The 25,595-nt window shown below is 44.1% G+C and overlaps 1 protein-coding gene across 2 annotated transcripts in view; it reads right to left on the bottom strand.

The window, feature by feature from the left end:
• The window catches only part of LOC139577343 (protein mono-ADP-ribosyltransferase PARP8-like), a 126,296-nt gene that overhangs the window by 42,210 nt on the left and 58,491 nt on the right, over window positions 1-25,595 (bottom strand). For both annotated transcript variants that reach the window (XM_071404391.1, XM_071404392.1), the window contains exons 6-7: window positions 22,866-22,934; window positions 18,046-18,140 (exon numbers count right to left, since the gene is read on the bottom strand). In XM_071404391.1, coding sequence (XP_071260492.1) covers window positions 18,046-18,140; window positions 22,866-22,934 — 164 coding nt within the window. The remainder of the gene's footprint in view (window positions 1-18,045; window positions 18,141-22,865; window positions 22,935-25,595) is intronic.

The following is a 25,595-nucleotide window of genomic DNA, read 5'->3' as shown; positions in this document are numbered from 1 at the left end:
CTCAACATCAACACCTCAACATCAACACCTCAATATCTCAACATAAACACCTAAATATCTCAACATCAACACCTCAACATCAACACCTCAATATCAACACCTCAACATCAACTTCTCAACATCAACATCTCAACACATCAACATCTCAACATCAACACCTCAACATCAACACCTCAACATCAACACCTCAACACCTCAACATCAACATCAACACCTCAACATCAACACCTCAACATCAACACCTCAACATCAACACCTCAACACCTCAACATCAACACCTCAACATCTCAACATCAACACCTCAACATCAACACCTCAACATCAACACATCAACACCTCAACATCAACACCTCAACATCAACACCTCACCACCTCAACATCAACACCTCAACATCTCAACATCAACACCTCAACATCAACACCTCAACATCTCAACATGCCACAGCGATGTTGATTTAGTCTTTTCCAACTTGAAAACATCTTTGAAGTTGTATATAAGCGTTACAATGAACATCTACCCTTTACTACACTTTAATATATCTACCCTTTAATATATCTACCCTTTAATAGATCACTACCCTTTAATATATCACTACCCTTTAATGTATCACTACCCTTTAATATATCACTACCCTTTAATATATCACTACCCTTTAATATATCACTACCCTTTAATATATCTACCCTTTAATATATCACTACCCTTTAATATATATCACTACCCTTTAATATATCACTACCCTTTAATATATCACTACACTAAGATATATACCCTTTAATATATCACTACCCTTTAATATATCTACCCTTTAATATATCTACCCTTTAATATATCTACCCTTTAATATATCTACCCTTTAATATATCACAACCCTTTAATATATATCACTACCCTTTAATATATCACTACCCTTTAATATATCACTACACTTTAAGATATATACCCTTTAATATATCACTACCCTTTAATATATCTACCCTTTAATATATCTACCCTTTAATATATCTACCCTTTAATATATCTACCCTTTAATATATCACAACCCTTTAATATATATCACTACCCTTTAATATATCACTACCCTTTAATATATCACTACACATTAAGATATATACCCTTTAATATATCACTACCCTTTAATATATCTACCCTTTAATATATCACTACCCTTTAATATATCACTACCCTTTAATATATCACTACCCTTTAATATATTACTACCCTTTAATATATATACCCTTTAATATATATACCCTTTAATATATCACTACCCTTTAATATATCACTACCCTTTAAGATATATACCCTTTAATATATCACTACCCTTTAATATATATACCCTTTAATATATATACTCTTTAATATATTACTACCCTTTAATATATATACCCTTTAATATATATACCCTTTAATATATCACTACCCTTTAATATATCACTACCCTTTAATATATCTACCCTTTAATATATCACTACCCTTTAATATATCACTACCCTTTAATATATCACTACCCTTTAATATATCACTACCCTTTAATGTATCACTACCCTTTAATATATCACTACCCTTTAATATATCACTACCCTTTAATATATCACTACCCTTTAATATATATACCCTTTAATATATCACTACCCTTTAATATATCACTACCCTTTAATATATCACTACCCTTTAATATATCACTACCCTTTAATATATCACTACCCTTTAATATATCACTACACTTTAATATATATACCCTTTAATATATCACTACCCTTTAATATATATACCCTTTAATATATCACTACCCTTTAATATATCACTACCCTTTAATATATCACTACCCTTTAATATATCTACCCTTTAATATATCACTACCCTTTAATATATCACTACCCTTTAATATATCACTACCCTTTAATATATCTACCCTTTAATATATATACCCTTTAATATATCGCTACCCTTTAATATATATACCCTTTAATATATCACTACCCTTTAATATATCACTACCCTTTAATATATCTACCCTTTAATATATCACTACCCTTTAATATATATACCCTTTAATATATCTACCCTTTAATATATCACTACCCTTTAATATATCTACCCTTTAATATATATACCCTTTAATATATCACTACCCTTTAATATATCTACCCTTTAATATATATACCCTTTAATATATCACTACCCTTTAATATATCTACCCTTTAATATATATACCCTTTAATATATCACTACCCTTTAATATATCACTACCCTTTAATATATCACTACCCTTTAATATATCTACCCTTTAATATATCTACCCTTTAATATATATACCCTTTAATATAACACTACCCTTTAATATATCTACCCTTTAATATATATACCCTTTAATATAACACTACCCTTTAATATATCTACCCTAATGCTGTACCACGCCCTTCTGGAGGACCTGCTCTCCCTGATGAGTCATCCAGCAGTAGGGCCTGCTATACACTACCATCCACACTGACACACACACACACACACACCCCCACACACACACACACACCAATTTGTGTTTGTTTACTATTCTTGTGGGGAATTCTGGTCCACACAAGAATAGTTAAAACACGTCCACTGACATTCACACATCACCATCCACACTGACCCACATGTGGGATATAACTTACAACAGTTACCAATTATTATTATTATAAAAAAATATATATATTTAACCTTTTTTAACTAGGCAAGTCAGTTAAGAACAAATTCTTATTTTCAATGACGACCTAGGAACAGTGGGTTAAACTGCCTTGTTCAGGGGCAGAACGACAGATTTTTACCTTGTCAGCTCGGGGATTTGACCCAGCAACCTTTCAGTTACTGGCCCAACGCTCTAACCATTTAGAGATCATGAGAGAAGTGTGTGTGTACAGTGGTTCCTAAGTTAAAAGTTTTGACTTTATGCCGCAGCACACTGAGATAGATTGTGGTATAGTGTGATACATTGTGTCAGCGTAAGGGAGTTGGAATGCTGATTCTGCAGTTGGGTTAGGTGTAAAAGCGTTGGTACCCAGGCGCTAATGCCTCTCTCCTCACTGAATGAATGACGTCAATTGAAGAACGTTGCGATTAGAAACCAGAAATAAACTTATCATCGTGCACTTCACTTCACAATTTAATTTGAATGAACTGAATGACGAGGATGATGAAGAAGAGGGTTATTGAATGTAGAACAATAGTGGAAGAATTGCTCTTCCTCTGTCCCGCATACACACCCAGAAAAAAAAGACACTTCGTTTTTTTGTTTCTACTTGGTCAGAAGAAGCTGTAACTGGACTGGACTTACTAAAACAGTTGTTAACCTTAAAGTTTATATTCTAAAGTGTAACAAAAATGTTCAGTAATATTCTTAAAATATATGTGTTGAACTGAATATACGCGAGTCGTGTCTGCAAAATGAACAAGTTGACGGTACAGCCATATAGCCTCGGGCTACTAAGCACAGATAAATAAAACTCAAAACGACAGCGTCAAATGAAGCAGACAATGTGGAGTGGTTCTTTGCTGATGTGAAAAAGAAGCTGAACGAAAGAGAGCACAGGGACGAAAACCCCACAGGCCAGTCGTCTGCATTGGCCTCATGTATACCCTTTTGTAGATACGGAGGGGGAAAAAGGTTTCCCGTATTTTCAAGACCTGAACTATTGAAATGTTAGTTTTTTTATATATTAACTTTACTAGTGGAAAGTTACTGAATAGAAAACAACAACAGATAGAATCATGTGGTGGTAGAGAGTCAGACAGAATGGAGGGAATAGATAACAACAACAATAGATAACAACAACAGAAAGAATCATGTGGTGGTAGAGGGTCAGGCAGAATGGAGGGAATAGATAACAACAACAATAGAAAACAACAACAATAGATAACAACAACAATAGATAACAACAACAATAGATAACAACAACAGAAAGAATCATGTGGTGGTAGAGGGTCAGGCAGAATGGAGGGAATAGATAACAACAACAATAGAAAACAACAACAATAGATGACAACAACAATAGAAAACAACAACAATAGAAAACAACAACAATAGATAACAACAACAACAATAGAAAACAACAACAATAGAAAACAACAACAATAGATAACAACAACAATAGATGACAACAACAATAGATAACAACAACAATAGATAACAACGACAACAATAGAAAACAACAACAGAAAGAATCATGTGGTGGTAGAGGGTCAGGCAGAATGGAGGGAATAGATAACAACAACAATAGAAAACAACAACAATAGATAACAACAACAATAGATAACAACAACAATAGATAACAACAACAGAAAGAATCATGTGGTGGTAGAGGGTCAGGCAGAATGGAGGGAATAGATAACAACAACAATAGATAACAACAACAATAGATAACAACAACAATAGAAAACAACAACAATAGAAAACAACAACAATAGAAAACAACAACAATAGATAACAACAACAATAGAAAACAACAACAATAGATAACAACAACAATAGAAAACAACAACAATAGAAAACAACAACAATAGATAACAACAACAATAGAAAACAACAACAATAGATAACAACAACAATAGATAACAACAACAATAGAAAACAACAACAATAGATAACAACAACAATAGATAACAACAACAATAGAAAACAACAACAGAAAGAATCATGTGGTGGTAGAGGGTCAGGCAGAATGGAGGGAATAGATAACAACAACAATAGAAAACAACAACAATAGAAAACAACAACAATAGATAACAACAACAATAGATAACAACAACAATAGATAACAACAACAATAGAAAACAACAACAATAGATAACAACAACAATAGAAAACAACAACAATAGAAAACAACAACAATAGATAACAACAACAATAGATAACAACAACAATAGAAAACAACAACAGAAAGAATCATGTGGTGGTAGAGAGTCAGACAGAATGGAGGGAATAGATAACAACAACAATAGATAACAACAACAATAGAAAACAACAACAGATAGAGTCATGTGGTGGTAGAGAGTCAGACAGAATGGAGGGAATAGATAACAACAACAATAGATAACAACAACAATAGATAACAACAACAATAGAAAACAACAACAGATAGAATCATGTGGTGGTAGAGAGTCAGACAGAATGGAGGGAAAGTGCACTGTACTGTAAGTACACTACAATGCTGTGGCTTGGCTCTTACCTATTCATGCAAAACATTAGAATACAAAAGAAGCCATCCACTTTTGACGGGCTATCAGCAGGACAATAGACTATTGATGGGCTATCAGCAGGACAATAGACTATTGATGGGCTATCAGCAGGACAATAGACTATTGATGGGCTATCAGCAGGACAATAGACTATTGATGGGCTATCAGCAGGACAATAGACTATTGATGGGCTATCAGCAGGACAATAGACTATTGATGGGCTATCAGCAGGACAATAGACTATTGATGGGCTATCAGCAGGACAATAGACTATTGCGGGACTATCAGCAGGACAATAGACTATTGATGGACTATCAGCAGGACAATATACTATTGATGGGCTATCAGCAGGACAATAGACTATTGATGGGCTATCAGCAGGACAATAGACTATTTGTCAGGTTTTGGCCAGGACTGTTCAAGTTTTGGTCACTAGATGTCCCCATTGCACCTTTTTTGTACCTTTTGTTTTTTTCCTTGCTCTAATTATTGTTTGCACCTGTGTGTCGTTCCCTTGTTAGTATTTAAACCCTGTGTGTTCCTCAGTTCTTTGCTCAGTGTTTGTATGTTAGCACCCAGCCCCAGCCTTGTTGTGAACATATATTTCTCTTATTGGATTTTCCAGAGGTTCTCTGGTTTAGTGCTTGTGTATTTTTGAGGTTTGTTTTTCCCTGCTGTTTTTACCACTTTGTGGAGTTTCTTTGTATTTTGGAGGATATCCATTTTGTGCCTCTTGGCTTTATTTTTGGACGTGGTGGATTTATATTCTTTGCCTGAAGATCTTGTCCTTTTATTAAACCACCATCTCTAGTACTGCTGAGTCTGCCTCATCTTCTGGGTTCTGCCGACTATTAGTGACTGTTTCTCTCACCGGGTCCTGACAGAAACACTGAGCCATTAAAATGAACCCAGAGGCAGCCAGTACCCAGGACTTTTTTCCCATGCTGTCCCACCACGAGGGGACTGTCCAACGTCACGAAGCTGCTCTGGTTCAGCAAGAGGCCTTACTGGCTGGACATTCTCAACTTCTGTCGGAGATGATGACTTCCATAAAGCAGATTTCTGATCAACTTTCCCCTGCAACCGCTTCTGCTCCAGTTCATAAGATTCAAGTGCCCGTGGCAGTTAACCCTCTGGCTGAACCTCGTCTGCCGCCTCCCCAACGGTTCTCAGGTGATCCGAGTGTTTGTAAGGGGTTTTTCACCCAATGTTCTCTCTCCTTCGAGCTGCAACCCTCGTCGTTTCCCACCGACCGGTCCAAGATAGCATATATCATCACCCTGCTGTCGGAAAAAGCCCTAGCCTGGGCTACTGCTGTGTGGGATGCCCAAAGTCCCTGCTGTGCCAGCTACTCTACCTTTGCTGAAGAATTCAAGCGAGTGTTTCAAGATCCCACCAGGGGTCCTGACTCAGCCAAACAGCTCCTGACTCTCAGCCAAGGTCGGCGCAGCGTGACGGACTATGCCATCCAGTTCCGCACGGTGGCAGCAGCGAGTGGCTGGAACGACGAGGCGCTCACAGTGTGTTTTTTGAAGGGTCTTTCCGACACCATCCAAGATGAACTGGCCACTCGGGAACCACCGGACAACCTCGAGTCCCTGATCAAGTTGGCTTCGCGCATAGACCAGCGTCTGAGAGAGAGAGAACTCAACCGTAGATCTCTCACCCTAGCTCCTATCGGTCCTAGCTCCGAGTCTCCACCTTTATCCTCGCTGACTCCACCGGAACCCATGCAGGTTGGACGCATCTCCCAGGCTGAGAGAGACCGCCGGATAAGGGAGCGATGCTGTCTATATTGCGGCAAACCGGGCCATTTCCTCTCCACGTGTCCCGGGCTCCAGGGAAAACGCACTCTCCCGTGCAGGCCTGGGAGGACTGTAACGGGAAACATAACCTCCTCCCATCCATCCAACTCCCGCCTGCTTATTCCAGTTACCCTTTCCTGGGACAACCACGAGCTTCCCCTTCAAGCCTTGGTAGACTCTGGAGCCGCAGGTAACTTCATGGATGGTGTCTGGGCGAAGGAGAATGGCGTTCCCTCTGAACCTCTTAGTGACCCCATAAGGGTTACTACGTTGGATGGAAGCCCTTTGGGATCTGGACTTGTCACTCGTGTCACTACCCCCTTGCGACTTTCAGTTTCCCAACACCAGGAAGTGATGAACTTTCATCTGACCTCGTGTTCCGAGTTCCCTCTCGTCCTTGGATACCCCTGGCGTCACAGCCATAACCCTCACATCGACTGGTCTGTGGGCACTATCAAGCAGTGGGGTCCTACGTGCCAAGCCACTTGTATCTTCCCTAGTTCCCCGAGTTCCCCTCCCGAGTCTCTAGAATCCATCGACCTGTCCCGAGTTCCCGAGTGTTACCATGACCTCAAACCGGTATTTAGCAAACAGAGGGCCACCAAACTACCACCCCATAGACATTACGATTGCCCCATCGACCTGTTTCCGGGCACCTGCCCCCCCAGGGGTCGGATCTTTTCCCTATCTCCTCCCGAACGAGCTGCTATGGATACCTACATCAAGGACGCTCTGGCAGCAGGCCTCATGCGTCCATCCACCTCGCCGGCGGGAGCAGGGTTTTTCTTTGTGGCCAAAAAAGACGGTGGATTACGTCCTTGCATCGACTACCGGGGACTTAATGCCATAACCGTCCGTAACCGCTACCCGCTACCCCTTATGGCCACAGCCTTTGAGCTGCTCCAGGAAGCAGTGGTCTTCACTAAGCTTGACCTACGGAACGCATACCATCTTGTGCGGATCAAACCCGGTGACGAGTGGAAGACCGCTTTCAACACGCCTACTGGTCACTACGAATACTTGGTGATGCCCTTCGGCCTGACCAACGCCCCGGCTGTGTTCCAAGCGCTCATAAACGATGTGCTTAGGGATATGCTTAATATTTTCGTGTTTGTTTACTTGGATGACATCCTCATCTTTTCGAGCTCCCTTCAAGAACACACTAAGCATGTCAGACAAGTGCTCAAACGCCTCCTAGACAGCCATTTGTACGTTAAGCCGGAAAAGTGTGAATTCCATTCCTCTCGAGTACAATTCCTGGGATTTGTAGTGGAACCCGGTCGAGTCCAGATGGACCCCAAGAAGGTAGGGGCGGTAGCGGATTGGCCCACCCCCAAGTCCGTTAAGGAAGTTCAGCGTTTCCTGGGCTTCACTAACTTTTACCGCAAGTTCATCAAGAACTTCAGCTCGGTGGCAGCTCCTCTCTCAGCTGTAACCAAGGGTGGCAACACAAGGTTTCTGTGGGGAAGAGAAGCTGAGACGGCCTTCCAAGGACTCAAGCAGCGCATCCTCTCTGCTCCCATCCTGACACTACCGACGGCGGATGAACCTTTTGTGGTGGAGGTAGACGCATCAGAGGTTGGTGTTGGAGCTGTCCTGTCTCAGAGGGGGGAAGACAAGAGGCTTCATCCTTGCGCCTTCTTCTCTCACCGGCTTACCCCGGCCGAGAGGAATTACGATGTGGGGGATCGTGAACTCCTAGCGGTTAAGATGGCATTGAAGGAATGGAGACACTGGCTCGAGGGGGCTTCTCAACCATTTCAAGTGCTTACGGACCACAAAAATCTGGAGTATATCCAGCAGGCGAAGCGGTTGAACTCCAGACAAGCTCGATGGTCTCTTTTCTTCAGCCGATTCCAGTTTATCCTCACCTATAGACCCGGGTCGAAGAATCTCAAACCGGACGCCTTGTCACGAGTCTACTCTCCTGCCATTCGAGAAGATACTGACATGACTGTTCTTCCTGCCGCTAAGATCGTGGCTCCAATCTCGTGGCAAATTGAGGATACCGTGAGACAAGCTCAAGCCATCAAACCGGGTCCTAAGGGAGGTCCTGCCAATCGGTTGTTTGTTCCCAAGGCAGCAAGATCCCAAGTCCTTCTGTGGGGGCACTCCTCTCGCCTCACCTGTCACCCGGGCGTAGGTCGCACCTTGGAGTTCATTCAGCGTAAGTTCTGGTGGCCCACCATAAGAGAAGACGTTGCCACTTTCGTCAAGGCCTGTCCCGTGTGCTGCCAGGGCAAATCTTCTCACCTCCGCCCTCAAGGACTCCTTCACCCTTTATCTATTCCCCACCGACCCTGGTCCCATATCTCGTTGGACTTTATTACTGGCCTTCCTCCGTCCCATGGTAATACTACTATCCTAGTCATCATCGACAGGTTTTCTAAGGCGGCCAGGTTTGTTCCCTTGACCAAATTACCTTCTGCCAAGGAAACAGCTGAGTTGGTGATTAACCATGTGTTCCGAGTCTTTGGCATTCCGCAAGATATGGTTTCCGACAGAGGTCCCCAGTTCGCCTCAAGGTTTTGGAAGGCCTTCTGCCAACTCATAGGGGCCACGGCCAGTTTATCTTCAGGGTACCATCCGGAGTCCAACGGCCAAACCGAGAGGATGAATCAGGAGTTGGAAACCACCCTCAGATGTATGGTTTCCAACAACCCGTCCACATGGTCATCCTTCATTGTTTGGGCCGAGTACGCGCACAACACCTTGTGCTCCTCCTCCACTGGTATATCCCCGCACGAGTGTCAGTTTGGCTATGCTCCTTTATTGTTCCCGGACCAGGAGGCAGAAGTCAGAGTGCCTTCAGCCTCGAGGTTCATCAGACGCTGTCGGCTTACGTGGAAGAAGGCCCGTCTTAATCTTCTGCGTTCCTCACAGCAGTACCAGCGACAAGCCAACAGACGTTGCCGTCCCGGTCCTACCCTGTACCCCGGCCAGAGAGTATGGCTCTCAACAAAGAACTTACCGCTACGGGTGGAGTCTCGTAAGCTGTCCCAGAGATTCATCGGTCCCTTTAAGATTGCCAGGAGAGTCAATCCCGTTACTTTTCGCCTGCACTTACCCAGATCCCTTAAGATCAATCCAACATTTCACATTTCTTTATTAAAACCTGTTGTTTTTTCTCCCCTTATCCCGGCAGGCAGACCTCCCCCTCCGCCCCGTGTCATCGGAGGCCAGTCGGCTTATACCGTCCACCGGATACTGGATTCCCGCCGGGTGCAGCGGTCCTGGCAGTATCTGGTGGACTGGGAAGGCTACGGTCCCGAGGAGCGCTCCTGGGTTCCTGCCAAGGACATACTGGACCCTGACCTCATTCGTCAGTTCAGGGCCCTCCACCCTGAGAAGGCTGGTAGGAACGTCAGGAGCCGTTCCTAGGAGGGGGATTCTGTCAGGTTTTGGCCAGGACTGTTCAGGTTTTGGTCACTAGATGTCCCCATTGCACCTTTTTTGTACCTTTTGTTTTTTTCCTTGCTCTAATTATTGTTTGCACCTGTGTGTCGTTCCCTTGTTAGTATTTAAACCCTGTGTGTTCCTCAGTTCTTTGCTCAGTGTTTGTATGTTAGCACCCAGCCCCAGCCTTGTTGTGAACATATATTTCTCTTATTGGATTTTCCAGAGGTTCTCTGGTTTAGTGCTTGTGTATTTTTGAGTAGTCTTTTGAGGTTTGTTTTTCCCTGCTGTTTTTACCACTTTGTGGAGTTTCTTTGTATTTTGGAGGATATCCATTTTGTGCCTCTTGGCTTTATTTTTGGACGTGGTGGATTTATATTCTTTGCCTGAAGATCTTGTCCTTTTATTAAACCACCATCTCTAGTACTGCTGAGTCTGCCTCATCTTCTGGGTTCTGCCGACTATTAGTGACTGTTTCTCTCACCGGGTCCTGACACTATTGATGGGCTATCAGCAGGACAATAGACTATTGATGGGCTATCAGCAGGACAATAGACTATTGATGGGCTATCAGCAGGACAATAGACTATTGATGGGCTATCAGCAGGACAATAGACTATTGAGGGACTATCAGCAGGACAATAGACTCTTGACGGGCAATCAGCAAGACAAAAAATAAAATAAATGTTAATGTAAAAGAAATGTGAGATAATGTCGAGATGCTTTTTATAGTGGAGATCAAGTTTATAAATTGCCTGGCTGGGCTGATGAGACAGTGGATTGCGCAGTCAGATGGAACAGAGTAAATAGGCATTTTAACGTCATAGATTTAGCTGGTGGTAAATAGTGGAATAGACACGGGCTGGAATGTGCTTTTAACCGATCATCATTCAGGATTAGACCCAACCGTTGTATGATTTATAAACCGCGTATCCGTAATTTGTAATCTGCTATGTATCTAGCAATAGCAATCTGCTAGAAAATCAACATTTGTGGCCTGCTGGAGGTCATTTTGCAGGGCTCTGGCAGTGCTCCTCCTTGTACAAAGGCGGAGGTAGCGGTCCTGCTGCTGGGTTGTTGCCCTCCTACGGCCTCCTCCACGTCTCCTGATGCACTGGCCTGTCTCCTGGTAGCGCCTCCATGCTCTGGACACTACGCTGACAGACACAGCAAACCTTCTTGCCACAGCTCGCATTGATGTGCCATCCTGGATGAGCTGCACTACCTGAGCCACTTGTGTGGGTTGTAGACTCCGTCTCATGCTACCACTAGAGTGAGAGCACCGCCAGCATTCAAAAGTGACCAAAACATCAGCCAGGAAGCATAGGAACTGAGAAGTGGTCTGTGGTCACCACCTGCAGAATCACTCCTTTATTGGGGGTGTCTTGCTAATTGCCTATAATTTCCACCTGTTGTCTATTCCATTTGCACAACAGCATGTGAAATTTATTGTCAATCAGTGTTGCTTCCTAAGTGGACAGTTTGATTTCACAGAAGTGTGATTGACTTGGAGTTACATTGTGTTGTTTAAGTGTTCCCTTTATTTTTTTGAGCAGTGTATATTATGGTTGTCAGTTAAAACCCCGCATAACGCACGCTATACCGTAGTATGAAGCAACTTTTATTTGAAGAACCACAGTGGGTCCTTTGGCCCTCAGCCAATGGCCAGACACTTTCTTTAGCACTTCCCCACAGCATTACACACACACATCCCCCTGTGCGTGTTTATGCAGGATATATACATTGAGACTTGGAACTCCTACGGTAACGTTCAGATCTGGGACCTGGATACTCTCTCTCTCTCTCTCTCTCTCTCTCTCTCTCTCTCTCTCTCTCTCTCTCTCTCTCTCTCTCTCTCTCTCTCTCTCTCTCTCTGTGTCTCTCTCTGTCTCTGTCTCTCTCTCTCTGTCTCTCTATGATTTACAACTCAGAACGTACAGGGAGCTGACAAACACAAACCTGAACATTTCCTTAACCTTTCTCTCTACCATCAGCACTTTTCAACTTCAGCCAATGTATACTAACACACACACACACACACACACACACACACACACACACAGAAGGACCATTCTCCAGCACTGCATTTTCCATGAAGAAGCATTTTACTTACATGCTTACACTGCAATAGCAAAACACATCAGGTCCATGTGGATGCTGACAAGAGAGATGTTCTATGAATAAAGACTATTTTAAATCTCCCCTTTGATGTAACTCTATTGTAAATACTGAAGGTATTTTCTTTTTAAAAATCTCAACATTAAAATGTGCAGGCAGATTCTCTCTCTGTGCTTTGGCTCCAACAATAAGTACATCGGTCTTGTCTTGATTTAGCTGGAGGAAGTTGTTAGGAATCCAAGTATTTAAAATCACTAATAAAGTCAAAAAATCCTCTGGTGACACAGAAATGTAAAGTTGTGTATCGTCTGCGTAGCAGGGGAAATCAATGCTGTGCTTTCTGATAACACTGCCAAGGGGTAACATATCTAAACCGAACAGTAACGGAACCAAAATTGAACCTTGTGGATATGTATTTTCTCTGAGTTATGTTCAACAACAAAAAAAACTTTTGACCGGTTAAATAGGTCCTAAACCAATTTAGAACTGGACCAGAGAGGCCAACCCATCTCTCCTGGATCGGAGAGGCCAACCCACCTCCTGGATCAGAGAGGCCAACCCACCTCCTGGACCAGAGAGGCCAACCCAGCTCTCCTGGACCAGAGAGGCCAACCCATCTCTCCTGGACCGGAGAGGCCAACCCATCTCTCCTGGACCGGAGAGGCCAACCCATCTCTCCTGGATCGGAGAGGCCAACCCATCTCTCCTGGATCGGAGAGGCCAACCCACCTCTCCTGGACCGGAGAGGCCAACCCACCTCTCCTGGATCAGAGAGGCCAACCCACCTCTCCTGGACCAGAGAGGCCAACCCACCTCCTGGACCAGAGAGGCCAACCCACCTCCTGGACCAGAGAGGCCAACCCAGCTCTCCTGGACCAGAGAGGCCAACCCATCTCTCCTGGATCAGAGAGGCCAACCCATCTCTCCTGGACCGGAGAGGCCAACCCATCTCTCCTGGATCGGAGAGGCCAACCCATCTCTCCTGGACCGGAGAGGCCAACCCACCTCTCCTGGACCAGAGAGGCCAACCCATCTCTCCTGGACCGGAGAGGCCAACCCATCTCTCCTGGACCGGAGAGGCCAACCCATCTCTCCTGGATCAGAGAGGCCAACCCATCTCTCCTGGACCGGAGAGGCCAACCCATCTCTCCTGGACCGGAGAGGCCAACCCATCTCTCCTGGACCGGAGACGCCAACCCATCTCTCCTGGATCGGAGAGGCCAACCCATCTCTCCTGGACCGGAGAGGCCAACCCATCTCTCCTAGACCGGAGAGGCCAACCCATCTCTCCTGGACCGGAGAGGCCAACCCATCTCTCCTGGATCGGAGAGGCCAACCCATCTCTCCTGGATCGGAGAGGCCAACCCATCTCTCCTGGATCGGAGAGGCCAACCCATCTCTCCTGGACCGGAGAGGCCAACCCATCTCTCCTGGATCGGAGAGGCCAACCCACCTGTCCTGGACCGGAGAGGCCAACCCACCTCCTGGATCGGAGAGGCCAACCCACCTCTCCTGGATCGGAGAGGCCAACCCACCTCCTGGATCGGAGAGGCCAACCCATCTCTCATGTCTGTCCAGAAGGACATCCTGGTCAACAGTGTCAAATGCAGCACTTAAATCCAAGAGTACAAGGCCAGAGAGCTGATTGGCATCTGTGTTGGCTCTAAGATCATTTACCACTTTAACTAAGACAATGTCTGTGCTGTGGTGGGCACGAAAACCAGATTGGATTTTTTCAAAAATACAGTTGGCACTTCAAAAAATGTATTTGCTGTTTGACAACCAATTTCTCCAGAATTTTGCTTTAAAAATGGAAGGATGGAAATTGGCCGTTTTCACCATAGTAGTTGTTTCAGTGGGGAAAGTGCCTGTGAACAGGAAGTGATGAACAACAAAAAAGCCAGACTCAATGGACAACATACCAAACGACCAATAATCCAAAGTTATGCTCCGTCAAACGCTGCCAAAGAGGAAGACAAAGAGCTGCTCTACAGCAATAGAGAAGAAGAGAAGAAGAAGCTCCTCGTCATCGGAGACCTGAATGGAAAGGTTGGCACCGACAACACCATCTACTAGAGAACAATGGGGAAGCATGGCTGTGGAGAGATTAATGACAACGACTGGCATCAATCTGCGTCACAAATAACCTGATGATTGGTGGTAGTTTGTTTCCTCACTAGAATATCCACAAGCTGACATGGTACTCTCCTAATGGAAGAGACGAGAACCAGATTGACCTGATGATCAACGGCAAGTGAAGAAGCTCGCTGAGAGATGGTAAAGGTGTGAAGGGAGGCAGATGTTACCAGTGACCACCATCTTGTGACTGCCGACATCAAACTAAAGCTGAAACGTTCAAGACCACCGACAAAAGAAACAACAAGATTTGATGTTGGCATGCTGAGGGACAAAACCACCAAGAAACCTTCACAATGCAAGTTCACAACAAGTATCAAGCCCTTTCAAACAACACAGAAGAAGACGACTGAGGGGAATATAGACAGGAAGTGGGGGAAAGTGGTTGAAGCGTACAGTGAAAGTGGCAAGAAAACCATCAGACACAGAAGAAGAAGGCAACGCAAATAATGAATCACCCCAGAAACATGGGAAATTATCCAGGAATGGATTACCCCAGAAACATGGGAAATTATCCAGGAATGGATTACCCCAGAAACATGGGAAATTATCCAGGAATGAATCACCCCAGAAACATGGGAAATTATCCAGGAATGAATCACCCCAGAAACATGGGAAATTATCCAGGAATGGATCACCCCAGAAACATGGGAAATTATCCAGGAATGGATTACCCCAGAAACATGGGAAATTATCCAGAAATGGATCACCCCAGAAACATGGGAAATTATCCAGAAATGGATCACCCCAGAAACATGGGAAATTATCCAGGAATGGATTACCCCAGAAACATGGGAAATTATCCAGGAATGGATTACCCCAGAAACATGGGAAATTATCCAGGAATGGATTACCCCAGAAAAAATGGAAAATGATAGAGGGATGGATCACCCCAGAAACATGGGAAATTATCCAGGAATGGATCACCCCAGAAACATGGGAAATTATCCAGGAATGGATTACCCCAGAAAAATGGGAAATGATAGAGGGATGGATCACCCCAGAAACATGTGAAATTATCCAGGAATGGATCACCCCAGAAACATGGGAAATTATCCAGGAATGGATCACCCCAGAAACATGGGAAATGATAGATTAATGGATCACCCCAGAAACATGGGAAATTATCCATGGCTCTCTCCCCTTATCAATGCCTGTCACATGTAATCACTTCCCTGCACTCAACACATCCCAAGCTTAATTGCACACACTATATACCTTCCTCCTATAACCATTACCTTCGGGTGTAGACCCTCCATTATATACCTTCCTCCTATAACCATTAACTTCTGGTGCAGACCCTCCACTATATACCTTCCTCTTATAACCCTTACCTAGTGGTCTAGACCCTCCACTATATACTAGTAGAAAGAGGAGGAAGGGAAGCGCTACTAAGGTACACTATAGTATATTTTGGTAGATAGAAGGTGCTCTTTGGTAAAAGGTGTAAATTGGTCATCAAAAAGAACGGAGGACCAAGGCACTCTTCATATAATTAATTAAAATGCCTTTATTAGTATGGCATGTTCAATAGAAACAAAGTTGTTTAAAAACCGACGCGTTTCGGCTGCATGGCCTTCGTCAGGGAGTACTGCATGGCCTTCGTCAGGGAGTACATCTGTACTCCCTGACGAAGGCCATGCAGCCGAAACGCGTCGGTTTTTAAACAACTTTGTTGTTTAAACAACTTCCTCCTATAACCCTTAACTAGTGGTCTAGACCCTCCACTATATACCTTCCTCCTATAACCATTAACTAGTGGTCTAGACCCTCCACTATATACCTTCCTCCTATAACCATAAACTTCTGGTGTAGATCCTCTAAATCTCAGCATTCCATCAGTGACATCAATAAGTATATTTCCATATTTTCAGAACCCCAAATTCTGTATTGTACTCCAGGAGACATTGACTCAGGCTAGAGGAATAGGATGGACCTTGTATTGTACTCCAGGAGACATTGACTCAGGCAAGAGGCATAGGATGGACCTTGTATTGTACTCCAGGAGACATTGACTCAGGCAAGAGGAATAGGATGGACCTTGTATTGTACTCCAGGAGACATTGACTCAGGCTAGAGGAATAGGATGGACCTTGTATTGTACTCCAGGAGACATTGACTCAGGCAAGAGGAATAGGATGGACCTTGTATTGTACTCCAGGAGACATTGACTCAGGCAAGAGGAATAGGATGGACCTTGTATTGTACTCCAGGAGACATTGACTCAGGCTAGAGGAATAGGATGGACCTTGCATTGTACTCCAGGAGACATTGACTCAGGCAAGAGGAATAGGATGGACCTTGTATTGTACTCCAGGAGACATTGACTCAGGCAAGAGGAATAGGATGGACCTTGTATTGTACTCCAGGAGACATTGACTCAGGCTAGAGGAATAGGATGGACCTTGCATTGTACTCCAGGAGACATTGACTCAGGCTAGAGGAATAGGATGGACCTTGTATTGTACTCCAGGAGACATTGACTCAGGCAAGAGGAATAGGATGGACCTTGTATTGTACTCCAGGAGACATTGACTCAGGCTAGAGGAATAGGATGGACCTTGCATTGTACTCCAGGAGACATTGACTCAGGCTAGAGGAATAGGATGGACCTTGTATTGTACTCCAGGAGACATTGACTCAGGCTAGAGGAATAGGATGGACCTTGTATTGTACTCCAGGAGACATTGACTCAGGCTAGAGGAATAGGATGGACCTTGTATTGTACTCCAGGAGACATTGACTCAGGCAAGAGGAATAGGATGGACCTTGTATTGTACTCCAGGAGACATTGACTCAGGCTAGAGGAATAGGATGGACCTTGTATTGTACTCCAGGAGACATTGACTCAGGCTAGAGGAATAGGATGGACCTTGTATTGTACTCCAGGAGACATTGACTCAGGCAAGGTAACCTGTCTAAATGACTATCGCCCCGTAGCACTCACATCTGTAGCTATGAAATGCTTTGAAAAGCTGGTCATGACTCACATCAACACCATCATCCCAGACACCCTGGACCCACTCCAATTTGCATCCCGCCCCAACAGATCCACAGATGATGCAGTCTCTATTGCCACTCCACACTGCACTTTATTCATAGTTATATGCACATATCTACCTCAATTACCTCGTACCCCTGCACATCGACTCGGTACTGGTACCCCGTGTATATAGCCAAGCTATCGTTACTCATTCTGTATTTATTATGACTTATATGTTTTACTTTTCTATTATTTCTCAATTTTCTTTCTCTCTACGTCGTTGGGGAAGTAAGTAAGCATTCCACTGTTAGTCCACACCTGTTGTTTACGAAGCAGGTGACAAATACAATGATATTTTATTGGACAGACACGGTCAGAGAGGGAGGAGCTACCTGAGAGACACTGCGTGATGTCCGTACATCTCCCGGACTGCCGCCAGGTCCGCCTCCAGCTGGGGGTGCTTGTGGAGCTCTCCATCGTAGTTCACCTATCAGAGAGAGAGAGAGAGACGTCAATCAATCCGTCAATCAATCAAATGTGTTTTAAATCCCTTTTTCCATCAGCAGTAGTCACAAAGCTCTTCACAGTAACCTGGCCTAGACCCCCCCCCCCCCCCCCCCCAAGTAGAATCAGAGGCACAGTGACCAGGAAAAACTCCCTAGAAGGAAAAACTCAAGAGGAACTGGCTCAGAAGGGAAGCCTGTTCTGAACCAAGCCCTTCTCTCCACTAGACGATTGAATAGAGACCCAGAGCATGACCAATCAGCATGTCTGTCCAAAGTTAGCCAGCCAATCACAGCGTCTATCCATAGTTAGCCAGCCAATCAACACTTGAAACTACCAAGGTGCCACTTTGAATACAGACAGGGGATAAGCATACAGCATCTTAAAATGTATGAATTGCTAAGGACTTTTTGTGCTTTTGTTTGGCAAGATAAAAAAAAAACATATGCAGCCGATGTGATGGGTTTGACAGCTTGCAGCCGGTGTGATGGGTTTGACAGCTTGCAGCCGGTGTGATGGGTTTGACAGCTTGCAGCCGGTGTGATGGGTTTGACAGCTTACAGCCGGTGTGATGGGTTTGACAGCTTGCAGCCGGTGTGATGGGTTTGACAGCTTGCAGCCGGTATGATGGGTTTGACAGCTTGCAGCCGGTGTGATGGGTTTGACAGCTTGCAGCCGGTGTGATGGGTTTGACAGCTTGCAGCCGGTGTGATGGGTTTGACAGCTTACAGCCGGTGTGATGGGTTTGACAGCTTGCAGCCGGTGTGATGGGTTTGACAGCTTGCAGCCGGTGTGATGGGTTTGACAGCTTGCAGCCGGTGTGATGGGTTTGACAGCTTACAGCCGGTGTGATGGGTTTGACAGCTTGCAGCCGGTGTGATGGGTTTGACAGCTTGCAGCCGGTGTGATGGGTTTGACAGCTTACAGCCGGTGTGATGGGTTTGACAGCTTACAGCCGGTGTGATGGGTTTGACAGCTTACAGCCGGTGTGATGGGTTTGACAGCTTACAGCCGGTGTGATGGGTTTGACAGCTTACAGCCGGTGTGATGGGTTTGACAGCTTACAGCCGGTGTGATGGGTTTGACAGCTTACAGCCGGTGTGATGGGTTTGACAGCTTGCAGCCGGTGTGATGGGTTTGACAGCTTGCAGCCGGTGTGATGGGTTTGACAGCTTGCAGCCGGTGTGATGGGTTTGACAGCTTGCAGCCGGTGTGATGGGTTTGACAGCTTGCAGCCGGTGTGATGGGTTTGACAGCCTGTGTGATGGGTTTGACAGCTTACAGCCTGTGTGATGGGTTTGACAGCTTGCAGCCGGTGTGATGGGTTTGACAGCTTGCAGCCGGTGTGATGGGTTTGACAGCTTGCAGCCGGTGTGATGGGTTTGACAGTTTTCAGCCTGTGTGATGGGTTTGACAGTTTGACAGCCGATGTGATGGGTTTGACAGCTTGCAGCCGGTGTGATGGGTTTGACAGCTTGCAGCCGGTGTGATGGGTTTGACAGCCGGTGTGATGAGTTAGACAGCTTGCAGCCGGTGTCATGGGTTTGACAGCTTGCAGCCGGTGTGATGGGTTTGACAGCCGGTGTGATGGGTTTGAGAGCTTGCAGCCGGTGTGATGAGTTAGACAGCTTGCAGCCGGTGTCATGGGTTTGACAGCTTGCAGCCGGTGTCATGGGTTTGACAACTTGCAGCTGATGTCATGGGTTTAACGGCTTGTACTGTGTTACCTATATGCTTTAATCTGTCATGGAGAAACAAAGTACCATTGATACATACCTACTGTTATTCAAAATAGATACGTCGGCATGAAGTCAACAACAATAACAATAACATTTGACAACAATAAGGTTGTTTTCACTCTGTCATTGTTATGAAGGCTTTACGAAGGCATAATAGCATCATAACACCTCAAGTCAATAGTTACCATCCAGTCGATGCAGATAATATAGATCTGTCCTGATAGAACAGGTGCAGACGGGTAGAATACTGTCGGAAGCTAATGACCATATTACTGTGACTGACTTGGCAACAGGGGCAGGTATTTACCTCTTAAGACCAGCGGCTGAACACACATGATCATCTCAACTAAGAAACGCTAATCACTCAAACTAACTTCAGATACAGACAGGCTATGTGCAACACTGCCCACAAAATGAGGTGGAAACTGAGCTGCACTTCCTAACCTCCTGCCAAATGTATGACCATATTAGAGACACATATTTCCCTCAGATTACACAGACCCACAAAGAATTCGAAAACAAATCAAATGTTGATAATCTCCCACATCTGTTGGGTGAGACACCACAGTGTGCTATCACAGCAGCAAGATTGGTGACCTGTTGCCACAAGAAAAGGGCAACCAGTGAAGAACAAACACCATTGTAAATACAACCCATATACAACCCATATTTATGTTTATTTATTTTCCCTTTTGTACTTTAAATATTTGCACATAATATGAAACATAATATGAAACTTTTGTGAGTGTAATGTTTACTGTGAAAAATATATATATTTATTTCACTTTTGTTTCTTATCTATTTCACATACTTTGACAATGTAAACATATGTTTCCCATGCCAATAAAGCCCATAAATTGAAATTGAGACAGAGAGAGAGGGAGAAAGAAAGAACGAGAGAGGGAGAACGAGAGACAGAGAGAGATGGAAAGAGAGAGAGAGACGAGAGAGAGAGAGAGAGAGAGAGAGAGAGAGAGAGAGAGAGAGAGAGAGAGAGAGAGAGAGAGAGAGAGAGAGAGAGAGAGAGAGAGAGAGAGAGAGAGAGAGAGAGAGAGAGAGAGAGAGAGAGAGAGAGAGAGAGAGAGAGAGAGAGAGAGAGAGAGAGAGAGAGAGAGAGAGAGAGAGAGAGAGTACAGACTCAGTGAGCATAGCCTTGCTATTGAGAAAGGCCGCCGTAGGCAGACATGGCTCTCAAGAGAAGACAGGCTATGTGCACACTGCCCACAAAATGAGGTGGAAACTGAGCTGCACTTCCTAACCTCCTGCCCAATGTATGACCATATTAGAGAGACATATTTCCCTCAGATTACACAGATCCACAAAGAATTTGAAAACAAATCCAATTTTGATAAACTCCCATATCTACTGGGAGAAATTCCACAGTGTGCCATCACAGCAGCAAGATTTGTGACCTGTTGCCACAAGAAAAGGGCAACCAGTGAAGAACAAACACCATTGTAAATACAACCCATATTTATGCTTATTTATTTTTACTTGTGTGCTTTAACCATTTGTACATTGTTACAACACTGCATATATATAATATAACATTTGTAATGTCTTTATTGTTTTGAAACTTCTGTATGTGTAATGTTTACTGTTAATTTGTATTGTTTATTTCACTTTTGTATATTACCTACCTCACTTGCTTTGGCAATGTTAACACATGTTTCCCATGCCAATAAAGCCCCTTGAATTGAATTGAATTGAATTGAGAGAGAGAGAGAGAGAGAGACCATCGCTCATCAGAATAGACGTATATGTCCATATAAAGATGGACCGAGTTTAATTTGGGTGATGGAAATGTCCCACTACAGTGAGTGAAGAATGAGCCGCAGGCCACTTTTTGAGTGAGCTGACTGAAAAAGACTAAAAATATATAAAAGTGCTTTATACTTGAGGAGTTTAGGACTACATCGGGGAAATCTGCCATGAAATCAGGAGGCTTCATGCTCAGGTGGAGACGCCAGTGGAGGTCTGGCCTCTCTTCAGAGCTGCTGGGTCTTACTCTATATAAGGACTTACTCACTTACTGCCACTGCACACTCTTAGACACAAAGGGTTCCAAAAAGGGTTCTTCGGCTGTCCCCATAGGAGAACCCTTAACGGGTTCCGTGTAGAACTCTCTGTGGAATGGGTTCTACATGGAACCTAAAGGGCTTTTCAAAAGGGTTCTCCTATGGGGACAGCCGAAGAACCCTTTTGTTCTAAGAGTGGTTGACTGGACACAGATTCATCCATTCTTGAAAGTGCTTTTCAATCCATCACTAGGATGAATCTGTCTCCGGGGGAGACCGGCCCTAGTACACCTACCGCCACTGTAGCTAAGAAAGGGTTGAACACTGCCGATCTAACGGTTCATTGTTACAGCAGTTGTTGAGGAGGAAATGTGTGTGTGTGTGTGTGTGTGTGTGTGTGTGTGTGTGTGTGTGTGTGTGTGTGTGTGTGTGTGTGTGTGTGTGTGTGTGTGGTATTTACTATCATTGTGGAGACCAGAAGTGCTCACAATGTTATCCCTATGCGAATGTTATCATTACAATTAAACCCTTTTTTGACAATACATCACATATCTCACAAGGCCTTATTTTGGGGCCTAGCAAAGTTCCAGTAAGTTTCCAGTAAGTTTCCCAAAATTCCCAGAATTTCCAAAGATTCTGATTGACGGACTTCTGGGAATGTTCCGACTCGGATTTATGTGTAACACTTAAAGTAATAATGACTTTCCATTGATTTTCAGTTCAACTTACTAGAAGTATTTGAGAAAAAAATGCCTTGGTGTTTACAGTGTAGGGTTAGAATTTGGGCTAAGGGCTAAGGGTTTAGGGTTAGGGCTAGGTGTAAGGTTAGGGGTTTGGGATTAAGGTTAGGTTTAGGGTTAGGGAAAATAGGATTTTGAATGGGAATCAATTGTTTGGTCCCCACAATGATAGTAAAACATGTGTGTGTGTGTTGTGTGTCTTGATGCTTACCTGACCTCCATAGTAAAACTCCTCAGAGTCAGCATCCCCCTCAGAGTCCTCCTCTATGGCATAGTGGCACTGGGGGACGTTATTACACATTATTACTGTTTATAACACAGGTATTACATGTTATAACAGCTACGGTTTATAACACAGTTCTTACAGTTTATAACAGTTATTACGGTTTATAACAGTTATTACATGTTATAACACAGTTATTACAGTTTATAACAGTTATTACAGTTTATAACAGTTATTACATGTTATAACAGCTACGGTTTATAACACAGTTCTTACAGTTTATAACAGTTATTACATGTTATAACACAGTTATTACAGTTTATAACAGTTATTACATGTTATAACAGCTACGGTTTATAACACAGTTCTTACAGTTTATAACAGTTATTACATGTTATAACACAGTTATTACAGTTTATAACAGTTATTACATGTTATAACACAGTTATTACAGTTTATAACAGCTCTTACAATTTATCAAAGTTACTACAGTTTAACAGTTCTTACAGTTTATAACAGTTATTACATGTTATAACACAGTTATTACAGTTTATAACAGTTATTACATGTTATAACACAGTTATTACAGTTATTACATGTTATAACACAGTTATTACAGTTTATAACAGTTATTACATGTTATAACAGCTACGGTTTATAACACAGTTCTTACAGTTTATAACAGTTATTACATGTTATAACACAGTTATTACAGTTTATAACAGTTATTGCATGTTATTACAGTTTAAAACAGTTATTAAATCAAATCAAATGCGCCGAATACAACAGGTGTAAGTAGACCTTACAGTGAAATGCTTACTCACAAGCCCTTAACCAACAATGCAGTTTTAAGAAAATGCCAACAAAAATAAAAGTAAGAGATAAGAAAAGCAGATAATTAAGGAGCAGCAGTAAATAACAATAGTGAGGCTATATACAGGGTGTTACGGTACAGAGTCAATGTGGAGGCTATACACAGGGTGTTACGGTACAGAGTCAATGTGGAGGCTATATACAGGGGGTACCAGTACAGAGTCAATGTGGAGGCTATATACAGGGTGTTACGGTACAGAGTCAATGTGGAGGCTATATACAGGGTGTTACGGTACAGAGTCAATGTGGAGGCTATATACAGGGGGTTACGGTACAGAGTCAATGTGTCAATGTGCGGGGCCACCAATGTCGAGGTAATTGAGGTAATATGTACATGTAGGTAGAGTTGTTAAAGTGACGATGCACAGATAATAACAGAGAGTAGCAGGAGCGTGGGGAGGGAAGGGGGGGAGGGTGCAAATAGTCTGGGTAGCCATTTGATTAGCTGTCCACGAGTCTTATGGCTTGGGGGTAGAAGCTGTTAAGAAGCCTCTTGGACATAGACTTGGCGCACCGGTACCGCTTGCCGTGTTGTAGCAGAGAGAACAGTCTATGACTAGGGTGGCTGGAGTCTTTGACAATTTTTAAGGACTTCCTCTGACACCGCCTGGTATAGAGGTCCTGGATGGCAGGAAGCTTGGCCCTGGTGATGTACTGGGCCGTACATACTACCCTTTGTAGTGCCTTGCGGTCGGAGGCCAAGCAGTTGCCATACCAGGCAGTGATGCAACCTGCCAGGATGCTCTCGATGGTGCAGCTGTAAAACCTTTTGAGGATCTGAGGAACCATGACAAATATGTTCAGTCTCCTGAGGGGGAATAGGTTTTGTTGTGCCCTCTTGACGACTGTCTTGATGTGCTTGGACCATGTTAGTTTGTTGGTGATGTGGACGCCAAGGAAATTGAAGCTCTCAACCTGCTTCACTGCAGCCCCGTCGATGTGAATGGGGGTGTGCTCAGTCCTCCTTTTCCTGTAGTCCACAATCATCTCCTTTGTCTTGATCACGTTGACGGAGAGGTTGTTGTCCTGGCACCACATGGTCAGGTCTCTCACCTCCTCCCTATAGGCTGTCTCATCGTTGTCGGTAATCAGGCCTACCACTGTTGTGTGGCAAACTTAATGATGGTGTTGGAGTTGTGCCTGGCCGTGCAGTCATGGGTGAACAGGGAGTACAGGAGGGGACTGAGCACACACCCTGAGGGGCCCCAGTGTTGAGGAACAGTGTGGTCGATGTGTTGTTATCTACCCTTACCACCTGGGGGCGGCTGGGCAGGAAGTCTAGGATCCGGTTGCAGAGGGAGGTGTTTAGTGCCAGGGTCCTTAGCTTAGTGATGAGCTTTGAGGGCACAATGGTGTTGAATGCTGAGCTGTAGTCAATGAACAGCATTCTCACATAGGTGTTCCTTTTGTCCAGGTAGGAAAGGGCAGTGTGGAGTGCGATTGAGATTGCATCATATGTGGATCTGTTGGTGCGGTATGCAAATGTGAGTGGATCTAGGGTTTCTGGGAGAATGGTGTTGATGTGAGCCATGACCAGCCTTTCATAGCACTTCATGGCTACAGATGGGAGTGCTACGGGTCTGTAGTCATTTAGGCAGGTTGCCTTCGTGTTCTTGGGCACAGGGACTATTGTGGTCTGCTTGAAACATGTAGGTATTACAGACTCAGACAGGGAGAGGTTGAAAATGTCAGTGAAGATACTTGCCAGTTGGTCAGCGCCTGGTCGCAGTACACGTCCTGGTAATTCATCTGGCCTTGCGGGCCTTGTGAATGTTGACCTGTTTAAAGGTCTTACTCACATCAACTGCGGAGAGCGTGATCACACAGTCGTCTGGAACGAGTGAT

The sequence above is a fragment of the Salvelinus alpinus genome, chromosome 5 (genome assembly GCF_045679555.1).
Source record: "Salvelinus alpinus chromosome 5, SLU_Salpinus.1, whole genome shotgun sequence".
In the NCBI taxonomy this organism is placed as follows: domain Eukaryota; kingdom Metazoa; phylum Chordata; class Actinopteri; order Salmoniformes; family Salmonidae; genus Salvelinus; species Salvelinus alpinus.
The sequence above is the reverse complement of the archived record's forward strand: the minus strand, read 5'-3'. Positions and strand labels throughout refer to the sequence as shown.